Raw genomic sequence first — 14,155 nt, 5'->3', positions numbered from 1 at the left:
ATGGCGGTCACCTCGAGGATCATGGCTGAAAATTAACTTCCAATTAAACAATATTACTGGATGAGGACTTCGAATTATCGAGCGATTTCTTGTATAGGATTACATGCAAAACTGACGGGACCAGCACTTCACTTCTAATTAACCGAAAATTCCAATTAAGCGGCTTCGAATTATCGGGAGTCGACTGTACATGGGTTTTTACGGTATTGCTCTTTAAGCATCATTTTGAGCTCTTTTCACAAAAGCAACTTTGGATGATGACCAAGTTGTCCATAAAATTCACAATAACGATAAGGTGTGGGCTGCTAGACATGTCGCAGCTCTCATCCACGGCAAGAGAAAACTTGCCGGTGAATTTCAGTGTTTCAGTTATCTGGCTTTGCACATAAGGCACCTTTTCACTCACTCTTCATGCATCCATGTCATTTGAGCATAGTATACTTTCGAATTTTTTCACGGTGCGTGTTTACGATGACGGTGCCAACAACTTGTTTCATGCAAGGCACGATCAGTGTCTCGCAGGTGATGCGAGGCTTCATCTGTTTCGCTACATGGTATCTAATGATGTAGCTTGCTTTTGCTGCTGCTGAAGAGCTCGCCAGTTGGATGAATAGAAGTTTCGTGCATTAATGTCTATGAAAATGACTCGGGTTGAATGCAGCAACAATAAACAGTCTGCAGGCACGTTCACAATGGCACTTGGCGTAGGTACCAACAGTACGTAAGGCACTAAAGCCGCAAAATGGCCAATTAACAAAACATAATTTTACAATTCTACACCTGCTAATGCACCAGCTGTCATAATCACAGCATGCGGGAAACTAGCAGACTTGCCACTGCCACTTGACGGATAAAGCAAAATTTTTGGCAGCCTCTTATAAAACTGGCCAACTATAGGATTTTTTGGGGAGGTTATCCAGTTCGTCTGGCTCCAGTTTCAGTTTCTTCAAGGAAGTTGAGGTCCTCGTCTTGATAGGCCGGCTGCTTTCGCCAGAGGTGGCAGGCTAGCTTGGTTGGCACGAGGGAGCATTGTGCAAGTGCTTTGCTCTACAGAATGCATTGCAGCTTGCCACTGATTTATACAAACCCAAACGTCAAGAAACTATCTTTGTATTCTCGTACCTTCGACATTGCAATGGCATGTGGTGTGTGTCACACCATGCGCTAGCATAACAAGATTGTCAACATGGACCTTGTTAACACTACCAAGAGGAAGGGGTCTGGGTATGTGCAGAGCGCTTTATGGCCAGTCGGTATGGCGTCGTAGTAGCAGCAGTATTAATGATGATAGTGGCTTCCCTTCTGATTTGCATGGTGGCAAACGCCACCTTGCGTATTGTTGCGAAAGGTACGATGCGCCGCACACTCTACTTTTGAAGTCAATATGGGCGCAATTTGCAGTAAGCGCACGTGAGGTTTGCACATAGAGTTTCTCACTACATTACCTAGAGGGAAATCTGGCGCTGCTGCACTGTGGTATGCATGGGAATGCTGGTATATTGTGACTTTGGATTGGCATCGTTCTTGGAGAGCCAGTCAAGCACCATTCCATCTGTCACAATGATTAATTTTCTACTAGGACAGCACATAAAAAGCTGTTTTAGCTTTAATATTGCACAAAAACATGTTTTGTTTAACTATGAAAACCTGTTGTTGCATGTAGAATTATATGAAACATAAAAAGTATCAGTGGGCCGCTATAGTTAGAAGACAGACAACAAGATTCGTGCTCACTTTGGAAATGTTTGTTGTCTGTTCTTGCTTTTCTTCGCTTGGTTATGCATTGTAGGTGAGTAAACTTCCCTGAAAGATGTAATATGCGTGAATGGAAACATTTGATGAAGATTTTACTTTAAGAACGCATTATTTTTGTAGCCATATCCATGTTTTAGATGAAGCCTCTTACAACACCAGCCAACAAAAGCCTCGCAGACACATATACCGTCATTCCCATGATGGCAAAGTGCCCCTTAGGAAATATAGACGGTGGGGTCAGATTTCCCTCTAGGTGTTATAGTGAGAAACTCTATGGGTTTTCAGTAAGAACCACTGCTTTAAGACATCCTCTCCTAAGGCCTTTTGCAACATTTGATTAATTTCTGCACCATTCTTGCTAAATTTCATAAGAAATTTGATATTGATCTTTTGTTCCGTCTGTTCGTCGATCTCTATTTCGACGAAGACTAAATATGGTTGCACAAAAGGTGCATGTATAAGATTCTGCCTTATCATACAGCAGCCTCGTACCAGAGATCAGCTGGGTACTTGCGAGTGGAGAGAGTGGTGCCACTACACCTTGTCCCATTTTTTCGCTGACTCACTGCATGCACTTTTGGTACATAGCTGTGTTCTTGCTAGCACCCTTCTAATGGAAAGTTAAGTGTAGCTGTCGCAAGCCACTGCAAGGCAGGTACATGCAATTGTATGTGCACTGCGCCATATTTTAGCCTTAGTCTTCACCATGGAACGAATTTTCACTCTGCAGTGTGATGAATGGTTATGGTTCAACATTAATAACCATGAGAGTAAATACCCTGAGCGTCTTTTCTGAAGAAAAAAAAAAAGTTTTACCTCCAATTTCAGTGTAGCCGTCATTGTATGCCACTCAAATATCTCACCCATCTTTTTTCTGAATTGCACAACACAGTGTGGGTCAAACCATTGACCATTTGGGTTTTAGAATAGCAACACAGCTGCAGTGACATCACCTTTTCCAAAACTGCTGCTTGTTGTTATGTTTTACTTTTAAATTGAGGAGTCTCCTAAACTTTCACACTAGGAAGGTGACAAACTGTTAGTGGGCATGAAACAGTAGTAATGAACTTGAATGCTTCTTCTTTAGCTGGTAACTTCTCTGCGCAATTTCCCCAGGTACAGGAGGAAGAAAGAAACGCCAGAAAATGTGGCATCAAAACCTGGGCAATTTTTGGGCCTTGTTGGGATCCTTTGGAAAAAAACGAAGGTGGAATCATGGGTTTTGAGCCAACTTGGCTTCATTCTGCATATCCCTGACTCTTGCTAAGGTGGGGCAGTGAGTGTGGGAAGGCATTTGATGTTGAACAATAATTGTTTATCAAGATAGATGCTTGGAATTTTTCAGCTTGGTGGGCTTGGCAAGGTCAATGTCCCTTTGATGTCAGACTTCACGAAGAAGATCTCAAAGGACTACAATGTACTGCTCGAAGATTCTGGAACTGCATTGAGGTGGGTCTCTTGTGTGCACAGATGTTGAAATAAAATGATTGCATTTCAATTATGTAAAGACCTGCAGTCATAAACTTTCTTGGCTATTAACTGTGCCCCACTTAAATGTAGCCACGAGGGTGATCTCCGGCAACTTCTCAAATAAAGAAGGTCCTGTGATAATGGGAACTGGATGCTGGCCTGCAGAATGAGAAATGGATGTCCAACCAACTTGGCCATGGGAGGTTGCCAATAACTGCTGTGAAAAAACTTTTGAGAACCTTCCTGGAAGCATCGCTTAATGTCTGGCAAACTAGAATGGTGATGTTCCTTCCTCAAGTGTGTCTCTCACGCTTAAAAATTTCACGGCCTTGTGAGCCTGCCAGAAAGGCTGTTTATTTCAAGTGCTGTTGAAGGTATTTCTCATTTTACATACCTACCAAATATAGCTTATTTTGGGGCTGCTGTGTTGATAAATTAGACAGCTTATGGAATATTATGTTCATGATTAATACGTGCTTTTCTTGCAGGGCATCTTTTATCATTGACACCAAGGGCATGATTCGTCAGGTTACAATCAATGATGTGAACTTGTACAGATCAGTGGACGAGTCGCTTCGATTATTGAAGGCGCTGCAGTATGTTGAAAAGCATGGTGCAGGTGAGACTGCTTCTTTTTCTTTTTACTTCTCTCTTTTCTTTTCCTTTCTTTTTTGCTTTTTGAGCTTTTGGGTGAAGGGCTTAGTTCCTTTGTGCCAGTGTATTTAGAGGCTGTCAAATTTGCGCCTGGTGCTAACTTTGCAGAAAGGACGTGTCTAAGCCTCCTTTAAACTTGTACACAGAGTACTATCATTGACATATTCTCACTCTGCGGGATCGAATCCCGGCCATGGCAGCCGCATTTCAATGGGGGCGAAATGCGAAATCACCCGTGTACTTAGATTGAGGTGCACGTTAAAGAACCCCAGGTGGTCGAAATTTCCGGAGTCCCCCACTACGGCGTGCCTCATAATCGGAAAGTAGTTTTGGCATGTAAAACCCCATAATAATTAAAAAAAAGGACGTATTCCCACTCTTTTTTTCTTTAATAGGTAGCCTAAAAACCGGACTATAGGTCGGACCGGAATATAGGTCGATCCCCCAACTAACGAATTCTAAAAATGAAAAAATATCTTTTTCAATGGCAAAGGTACCGAAAGGCACCCTTACCTTGAAACAAATGCAACTCATGCGCAATAGTGACAGTATTTATTTAAATGCTGCTCGCATGTGCACCCGGCCAATTTTTAACAGTATCGCGTGACCATCGACCCGCGTGCTTGTCAGCACCTTATTAACGGCGCTGAGCGGCGAAACAAACGAGACACGCGCACGTGTACACGTGCGCTTACTTTCGCTATTTCACAGCTCTGTGCCGTGATGATAAGGTGCTGACAAACATGCGGGTCGATGGTCACGCGATACTGTTAAAGATTGGCCGGGTGTACAGTACACAGAAAAGCACTAAGTGCGCAAGCACTAGTCCGAGTCAGAGCAACGTCTTTGGTCAGAGTCTTCCGAACTAGAGTCGGATGACGAGTGCTTCTCACTGCCCAGTCTAGAGGCGTGCGCGATCTCTATCGCTTTCAAACGTATGCATTCGGCAGTCACAGGCAGCGATCTTGCACGCAGCTCTTGGACGAACTCCGCAACCTTGTCTTCCAGTTTTGCGGTCCGCCCACGGAATGATGTTTTCTGTTGGTTTGCTGCTTCTGCCTCCGCCAGTACCGAATGCTCTTTTCGGATACTCCAAATTCATGCTGTGCCGCGAGGTTGCTGTGGGGTTCCGCGCACTCAATCGCCTTTTTCTTGAAGGCGGCAGTGAGTTGCTGTCTGCGTCCGCTCATTTTGAAACAAAATGTGAAAAGGCAGCCTTTAACCAATATAACTTTGCGACAATGTTAACGCAAATTGGCGGTGCCACAATGTCGCCACGCCGCCACAGAACACCTATACAAACTTACAACAAACTATACAAACGCCGCGCTACTGCTGATGGAGAGGGCGGCTCTTTACTTCCTCTGCCCATTGTTGCAAGACTTGCGTAGTTTTTCTGCCAATGTCCGGTATATAAGACGAGGGTCGACTTTTCGCAATGGTTTTTTGAAAAAAAGTTCGACTTATATTCCGCTTTTTACAGTATCATCCAGTGATAATGGTATGAAGCTCCAATTTATGCAGTGTACAAAAAATAACTAGCTATATCTTCTTATAATGGAACCTGTTCCAAATGTGTGCCGAGTGCAGCATGCTTGGTGCTCAGTGACATAGTGGTCAGAGACGCTGATCACATGGTATCACAATTTTTGATGCGTTCACCAGTATCGGACAGCACTATGTCGCTAAAGCCATGCAGACATCTCCTCACCACCAGATCGATAATTTCCACACACCCCATTCTATATTTCCTTGCACTCTACTCTAGATTAGAGGGTTCTTCTATGTTGTTTCTCTGGGTGCGTAGTGTGTCCTCTTCCTTATTTGCCTCTTCCTAGTGGCTTCTCTTGCCCTACTTCAAATGCTTGATTAACCATTTCACTATGTGCTGGCCTTTCCTTTGTTTTCTTGGCTAAATTTTGCCGAGAGCAGTCCTCTGTGTCATCCTGCTCTAAAATGGCATTTTAGGGAAAAATTGCACCAAGCCTGCACAGAAGAAGCATAAGGGTTGCCTCGCTAGTAAAACATTAAGCCGTTAATAAAGTGGGCTATCATCATCATCATGGAGTGAACCAAACGGATATAGTTGATGCCATCCGTCCTCCATTGGCGGTTTTCGCCCTTTTGTTGCATTTCTCTCTGGTGGAGGTTCTAATGTTCTGCCTCTGTGTGGTCTTGTTTGTACTGCTTGTGGTGCAGTTCTGTATTCCTCGTACTACTGGGGCGCTGTGGCGCGGAAATCACTCAAGGAGCCTGTTAGATGAAAAAGCATCTTCAAATAATGTTCAATTGCACATTGTTTAGCATTATTGTTGGCAGTGCTACTTTAGAGATACCTTGTAATGAGCACACTCAGCCATTGGCTGGGAATAGAAGGAAGAAAAAGAGGGAAAGACAGGGAGGTTAGCAACAGCTGGCTATTGAGTTGCTATTGGTGTGGATCTTCCTTTCAAAAACCCTGCAAAATAGGAAGAGCAGATCCCATGGTTGTTTAAACAGATTTCACATGACCCAATGCACAATTATGCAGGAGATACTTTGCATGTTAGGAGTAAAAAAACTTAAAACGTCTTCACTTTAATTTGTTTAGTCAACACGTCCTGTAGGGCATGGTCTTCCTTAGACGTCCTTGCTTTGCGATCTTCTTTTTTATTTTTTGCTTGCTTGAAATGCGGGGAACATGCAGACTCCTGCTGCAAGTTCAAATAGTAAAAGCGGCTTACACTGCGATATGCGCGCACAGAAAGGCAATGTATTAAAAATTCATGTAACTTTTGATCCCGAATGCTGCATTGTTACTCATAAAGCTGGCTATGCCATATTTGGTGACTGTTTCATTTAATGTTGAGTCCATATGGTATATAGATAGATATATGTTCTATGCTGCACCACATCAGCTTTTTGCGTGCACCAAAATCTACGCCGAAAGGTCAGATGGCTGTTCTACCACTGCATTATGCCGTATTCAGCATGAGCACACTGGCACTTGTGTGCCTGACAGGTATTGTGATTTTGTCATAAATGACCGATCTTAAGAGCTTGTTTACAGTTGTTGAATTGACGCCAATAATTTTATGACTTTTGATTTACATCCACTTGAGAGCACAGTTAATTTCAAAAGAATACAAATGCAGTTGGAATCATTTTCAGAGGCTAAATTATTTGAACGTGCTTAAACCACCACTCGCTCTTTAGAACGAATTTACGTGGGCTATTATTTTTTTCAAGGTCTGATAGGTCGCAATACGAAAACTAGAGTGAAAATCAAAACAGTTTTGTTTGGAACATGTGGATACTTTCCAGCTACTTCTTTACATAGTCACTACTCAGATTGAGACATTTGTCGTAGCGTGGGACCAACTTTCCTATACCCTCATTATAGAAGGCAGCCAGCTCTGCTTTCAGCCTATTCTGTACACTGGTCTGCAGCTCGTCTGAGCCAAACTCCTGTACTCCTAGCTATTATCTCATGTGAGCAAAAAAATGGTAACGTAAAAACCTGCGTATAATACGAGTGTTTTTTTCCTATTTTAGCGTCCCGAATTTTCGCCTCAAACTATATGCGGATCCGAACAAAAATTTCAGTCAGAACTTTGTGCTAGAAGTTATGGTTTCGTTATTGCTGGATGACTGCAGCATTGTTTCTTTATTGTTGAGCGCGCACCTTGGCAGCACACGTGCAAACCACGCTTCGCGAAGTGCATCTTTTTTTATTCCGCATTGAAGGTCCAAGATGTCCTGACCACGAAAACTACTCGGCTGCTTTCAAGAGAAAGGTTGTTTTAGCCACACAGGACATCGGCAACAGTGCGACCGGGAGGCAGTTTGGTGTCAACGAGGGAAGCATTCGTGGATGGCATCGACAGAAGGAAGCCCGTTTCGTGTGCAGCGGAACGCGAAGAAGCTTTTGCAGCCCGAAGAGTGAGACATTCCCGGAAATCGAACTTGCCCTGACAGAGTTCGTACGCCAACAGCGAGCCACGCATCTGGCTGTGAGCGTGGAGCTTATGCAGGCAAAAGCCAAGGAGCTTGCAAGAGAAAAAGGGCTACCGAGCTCCGCCTTCAAAGCGAGCAAGCACTGGATTTATCGCTACATGTGCCGTGGTGGATTTTCCTTACGCCGCCAAACTTCGATTTCGCAAAAGTTGCGATTGCCTGAATCGCTCGAAGAGTGCGGCTTTCCAGCGCCACATTATTTCACTGCGCAAGTCCAAGAACTTCCAGCTAGGGCAAATCGGCAATGCTGACCAAACGCCGGTTTATCTGGACATGCCATCGCCCCTCAACGTGCACGAAAAGGGCTCTAAACAAGTTTATGTCTGGTCCACTGGAAACGATAAAATGCGAGTTAGCGTCGTGTTGTCGTGTACGGCAGACAGACGCAAGCTCCCGCCCTATGTCGTCTTCAAGTGCAAGACAGTGCCTAAAGGTGAGGAGCTGCCAAAAAATGTGGTCGTGAGATGCCATGAGAAAGGCTGGGTGAACGAGAATCTTATGCTCGACTGGATAAAGTCCGCCTGGTGTTGGCGGCCTGGCACACTGTTGTCATTCCCGTTCATCCTCGTTCTAGACGCATTTTGTTGCCATTTGGCAGACTTAGTGAAGAGGCTGTTGCGCGAATCCGGCACTGAACTCGTGATTATCTCGGGTGGAATGACGTCTCAGCTGCAGCCTTTAGATGTTTGCGTGAACAAGCCGTTCAAGGACGCGGTCAAGTGGTGTTACTCAGATTGGATGCGCTCAGGTGAGCCTGCAGTGACGCCGACAGGGTGACTGAAGCGGGCTTTGCCAGCCACATTGTGCAAGTGGATTGTGAACGTATTGGCCAGCATATAAGAGGACCTTGTGCGTCGCGCATTGAAGAGGTGCGACATCTCGAACGCGGTCGAATCTGCAGAGGATGAATACCTCTGGGAAGATATATCTGACAAGGAACTATCCGAAGAGAGCACAGCTGAGGAAGACAGTGATTGAAGTGCAGAGTGCAATTTAAATGTTTTGCTCGATTTTTCCTAGCTTGTTTTATATGTGGATAAAACTTTTTTTCCCCACTTCGTGTCCCCAGAATTTCACCTCAAGCTATATGCGGGTTCGTATTATACACAGGCTTTTACGGCAATCAGAGGGAGCCAAGTCTAGCCTATACAGTGGGTAATCAAACACTTCCCATCAAAAACACTGCAAGAGCATCTTTGTTGCAGCTGCATTGTGCAGCCATGCATTGCCATGGAGAAGGACAATGCCTGATGACAATATTCCTCTTCTCTTGTTATGAGTTGCTTTCGTAGGCATTCAAGAGTCACGCTGTACGAGGCTGCAGTAATGGTTGTGGCACGTTTGGTGAATTCCATCAAGAGAACACCGTTGCTGTCCCAGAACACAGTAGCCATATACTTTCTGCTGGAGAAGGTTTGCTTGAACTTCTTTGCTTTCGGGGAATCGAAATGCATCCACTGTTTAGATTGCTCTTTTGTTTCTTCAGTTTCGAAAGGGACCCATGTCTTATCCCCTGTGACAGTTTTATGCAAAAGATCTCCTTCATCATGGTAGTGCTGGAGAAATGTTAAGGCTGCACCCTTTCGCTGTGTTTTGTGGTGGTCGGTCGGCATCGCAGCTTGAGAACTCGCCTCGCACAGCGTTTGCAGTACTGGAGTCTTACTCACAAGGTATAGAGAGCTGACCGTGAAATTTTGGGAAACGAATCACTCAACACAGAAATTGTGAACCGTCGGTTTTCTCGAATCGTCTGATCCACTCGCTGAACAAGATCATCGGATGGCACTCACTTCCTTCCCTCCCAATTGCGTCATGAATGTCTGTGCGTCCTGCTTCGAAGTTCCTTCACCATTGCCGCGCTTTGCTGTCCCTCATGAAAGTGTTTCCATACACATAACTCATTCCTCGATGAATCGCGGCTGCATTGCACACCTCAGCATGCAGAAATCCAATGACAACACGCACGTCACACTTAGCAGGAGACTCTATTGTTTGAGGCTTGTTTATGTGCTCACTGCTCGCACAGAATTGACAACTGCAACTTCAAGTGATCGATCGGCAAACCACTGCACAACACATCTGCAATTTCATTTTTCATTTCACTACCATTTCAGTTTTCATTTCACTACCGATCGGACCTTCAAAAAAAAAAAAGTTACCCTCGTAACAACGTAGCACCGTGCATGGCCAAGAGTGGTATGAACACAAAGAAGCCTCACTGCACAGACACCCACAGGAATCTCATCTGTCAACGAACACACATGCAGTAAGGTACAGCAGCAGTACTCTTGGGCGATCAGTTTCAGAGATAGTTTCACTTTCGTGTGACTCGGCACTGGGCACTCCGAAATGTGCAGCCGACTGTGCTTATGGCACAGCCCGGTAGTGCTGTCATCTGCATACTCAGACAAAGTCCGTGCCCAGTCAAGTGAAACCTCGTGAAAGTGAAACTGTTTCCACAAGTAATCGCCTGATAATACGTCCTGGGACATTGATGCGCTGCACACAAATTGCACAGGACAATTGGCAGCACGCCGTACTAGGGGGGGAGTGTAGGTGTCCACTAGGTAGACACAGACACCACCACCCCCCTTCCAGATTACTGCATTTCAGTGAAGTGGTGTCGGTTTTGCTGAGTAGCAGATTACTACATATGCACACTTCCCCATCAGGGAAATTGGGATGAGTTGTCCACACAGCTGCCATGTCTACTGCTGTGTTCTTTGCCAAAGTTTCAAAATGCTTTGGTAACGCGTTTGCTCTGTCACACGGTCGTGCAAGAGAGCCATAATTTGTTCAGTGCATTGGAAAAAAAAACCTCGTAGTGAATATTTTGCCAGACATCTACTGTAGCATCACATTCATTTCTTTATTGATAGTGGCAGCACACGCCAAGAGAAGTAAATGTGTACTTGGCAGTTTGTGCATACTACTGTTTCGTGTGCAGTTGTGCCGTGTTGCTGTCAAGTTTGTATAATGAGCTTCACTGGGTTACTCCTTTTTTGAAAATGGAATCCTGGGGTTGCCACTGCATACTGAACTTCTGTAGCCTCTTTATGCCTTTATCTGTTGCAACTGCCATGTTTCTCTACGACCATGTGATCTACGTAGACATGATCATTCCTGAAATACCTTGCTCATTGCCTTTCTTTGCATTTGAAAAACTGCTGCAACTGAAGTTGCACACTCACCCTGACAGAACAGTCCTTTTGGTGTGTTAACGAGAATATTCTTCATCTCTTGATCCAGCAACAGCTGATTATAGGCATATGCTTGACATTCTGAGAACCGTCTTGCCGGCAAAGTTCAAACAACTGCTCATATATGTTGAATGCTGCTGGCAGTCCCATTTTTATGTTTGGATTCACAATCTAAGTGTGGTATCAGAATGGTTTGCTGGTGTATAGTGCAGGCATTTTTTGCTGTGCGGTACCAGTCCACTTTTTTCTGGCAGCATTGCAGTACTTTTCATTTCATAAAGAATGTTGAGCATGCAGTGGACACCTGCATAAAGGTTGTTGCAGATGTGTCATTCCATTGACGTAGCGGCATCTGCAGACACATGACAAGGAACTTCTAGTTCTTAAATATTCAGAGCAGTTCATTTTAACTTTTTTTACAGCGAAGCTGTATACCTCTACCGTCCAATGAAATTTTTGTGTTGTTGGCGTGGTAAGCAAAAAATTCCCCACACATGGGCTGATCCCGGAAATAGTGCAATGCCGGGCCAACCCACGGTGGAGGTGAAGCAGGCGTTAGCACTCCCCATACGTGGGCCGATTCCGAAGATAGTGCAATACCGGCCCGACTCGCAGCAGAGGTGAAGCAGGCGTTAAGCACTCCCCATACGTGGGCCGATCCCAAAGATAGTGCAGTGCCGGGCTGACCTGTGGCAGAGGTGCAGTTCGCCATTAAGGGGCCCATATACACAGCTTCGCTGGTCATCCTTCTTCACAGAGTGAAGGGTACTGATTTTTTTTGTTTTAGGAACTCCAGCTTTGTGGGTGTGTTGTCATGAACGCCTTCACATTCTGACACTTTTTTCACGTGATGACAACTGAGGGATTCAAAATTCGATGTTTTTTCGAATAAATGCGAATAAATTTTTTTACAGCAAGTGTTTTTTTGATTTTATCAGATTAATTCGGGAAGCAGAATGCTATATGTAGGATATAAAGCAAGTGTGTCCGATCTGTTGTTTTTAAATGTTGTTTAACTGTTGTTTTTAAAACCGTGCTGGTTTTCATGCACAGTTGTATCGTTACTTTATCAAGAATAAAATGCTGCTATCACAGTGGATTTTATGTATAGTGATATAGGCCTTTAAGGCTTATCTGCTTGGTGCACAACTGATGTGCAGCACGAAAAACTGGGCATGAGACTGCAGTACTGTACTTTCTTTTGCATGCGCACATATTCAGTGAGTGCACACTTTTGTGCTAAAACATTGCACAGCTACTTAGTGGCATGCAACTCCACAGCTTCATGCACCTTGAATGGCCATGCACAAGTTTTGGTATTGTCATGAATGCTGAAATAGGGTCTGTTGAATTTATCCTACACATTGTGACCTAGTTTCTTGCAGTTCAGTGCCATTTTCATGCTTGTACACAACAGGCCCGGCACTCCTGCAAGTGCAGGGAATGCTGTGAACTTGGTTTGCACGAAGCCTGCACTAGGTCAAATGAATGGTGACATGCAGACAATGTCATATTGCACTGGTAAAACAAATAGCTAGGTGCAGCACCTCCTGAACTAGCTCAAGCGCTACAGGTGAATGAAATGGGCCTATTGTGAAATTGACCACTGCAGGGTCCATGTCTTCGTGAGGTTTCGGTAAATATTTGTTTTCAGCTGTCTGAAAAGCAAAAAAAAAATATATTGGGGACAAAATGTATACTTACAACATATTGTAAAAAATTGAAAGCAGTGAGCATGTTATGGAGTTCGCTATTGCTTTTCTCCTTTTCCACAGCATTGATAGATAGTGCTTACATGTGTAAGCGCACTACAACTGTGGAACTGTTAGCATTATGAAACATGTATCTTCGTAAATATTGTAGAGTTTAAACCAAGAGCAATATCTGATCTGTGTTTTTCAGCAATCTGCGCTTCGTGGGAACCTGAACCTTCCATGGCACGTGGGGGTGAGCGCACTAGGGCACGCAGCAGAGTGGATAAGTGAGGCCTGTTGCCTGGGACCTTTGTGCACCATCCAGGGTCATCACTGGCCGCCTTGTGGCAATGATTGTTGTCTCCTTTTATGTAATGACATATTTTGTTTCTATTTTCTCATCTGTACAGTACTTCACCCGCACTGTAAATATTTGAAGACAATTTAAGCTGCTGTTGTAGTGCTCTCTTAATTGTGTCGCCTGAAGAGAGCGTTTTGGGGCATGGGGGATGTGCGACTTCTCTCATCAGTACTGTTTTGCTTCTTGGGGTAGGTGCTTTTGTTGTCAGGCTGGAGAGCCTGTGATGAATTGCTGAGTGCTGTCCATTGTCACTAATTTGTGTCTTTATGGTTATTTTCCTTTTGTGTACATTTTAAATTATTTTTAGAACAACCTTTCCTTTTTAGAAAGAAAAGACACGTGCATGCATTGTGTAGGAGCTTGTTTACTTTGGCAATATGGATCTTGATGTTTTGTTTGCACCCAACTCCGTCTATTACATGAAATAGTGCCAACGAGAAATTAGGTTGCCTTAAGTTTCTTTTATTTTGTGTATATCTGCAGTACTGTCTCGGAATATGCACTTACATGCCTGTTTCCTCAGCAAAATAAATGCGGTTGTTCTTGAATTTTGGCTCTCTGTCCCAATAATGAATCTCTGCTGTCATTAAATGAATGAGACAGCCAAATGTTCTTTTTTTTTTCACAATTTTGGAGAGGTGCGGCCCTTACACAGGACCGATCGTTTTCTTGAAAATGGTGCTGGCACAGCCTTGACTTTTGCACATTGCATCAGAGGTCGACGCGCAGATATTGCCATCAAGTAGCGGCATGCAGAAGTACGAAGCAAACGAAAATCTGCCGATGCACACACGGCACCAGGGTACCAAATGCGCTTACTTCTCCCTTGAAATTTTTTCCCTTAAATTTTGGGTTGCCAAATTCGGGGTGCGACCCTTATACGAGTCTATGCGGTAGTTTAAAAAATGTATATGTGGAGTCTTTTCTTTTTTTGCTGAAGAATTTTTTTCCCCACTTTGTCATTTAAAGCCATGCAAAAATAAGATGACTGCCTGTTTAATCCTTGAAAGTGTGTCAAGGCTGCA

At 44.1% G+C, this 14,155-nt stretch overlaps 1 protein-coding gene across 7 annotated transcripts in view; it reads left to right on the top strand.

The window, feature by feature from the left end:
- Positions 1 to 13,678, top strand: part of LOC135901039 (uncharacterized) — a 49,736-nt gene extending 36,058 nt beyond the window's left edge. For all 7 annotated transcript variants that reach the window (XM_065430694.1, XM_065430685.1, XM_065430678.1 and 4 more), the window contains exons 6-8: positions 3,101 to 3,204; positions 3,714 to 3,844; positions 12,978 to 13,678. In XM_065430694.1, the coding sequence (XP_065286766.1) occupies positions 3,101 to 3,204; positions 3,714 to 3,844; positions 12,978 to 13,060 (318 nt within the window). In that variant the 3' untranslated portion in view covers positions 13,061 to 13,678. The remainder of the gene's footprint in view (positions 1 to 3,100; positions 3,205 to 3,713; positions 3,845 to 12,977) is intronic.
- The last annotated feature ends 477 nt before the right edge of the window (positions 13,679 to 14,155 follow it).

This window comes from Dermacentor albipictus, chromosome 1 (genome assembly GCF_038994185.2).
Source record: "Dermacentor albipictus isolate Rhodes 1998 colony chromosome 1, USDA_Dalb.pri_finalv2, whole genome shotgun sequence".
NCBI classification, from domain to species: domain Eukaryota; kingdom Metazoa; phylum Arthropoda; class Arachnida; order Ixodida; family Ixodidae; genus Dermacentor; species Dermacentor albipictus.
The sequence above is the reverse complement of the archived record's forward strand: the minus strand, read 5'-3'. Positions and strand labels throughout refer to the sequence as shown.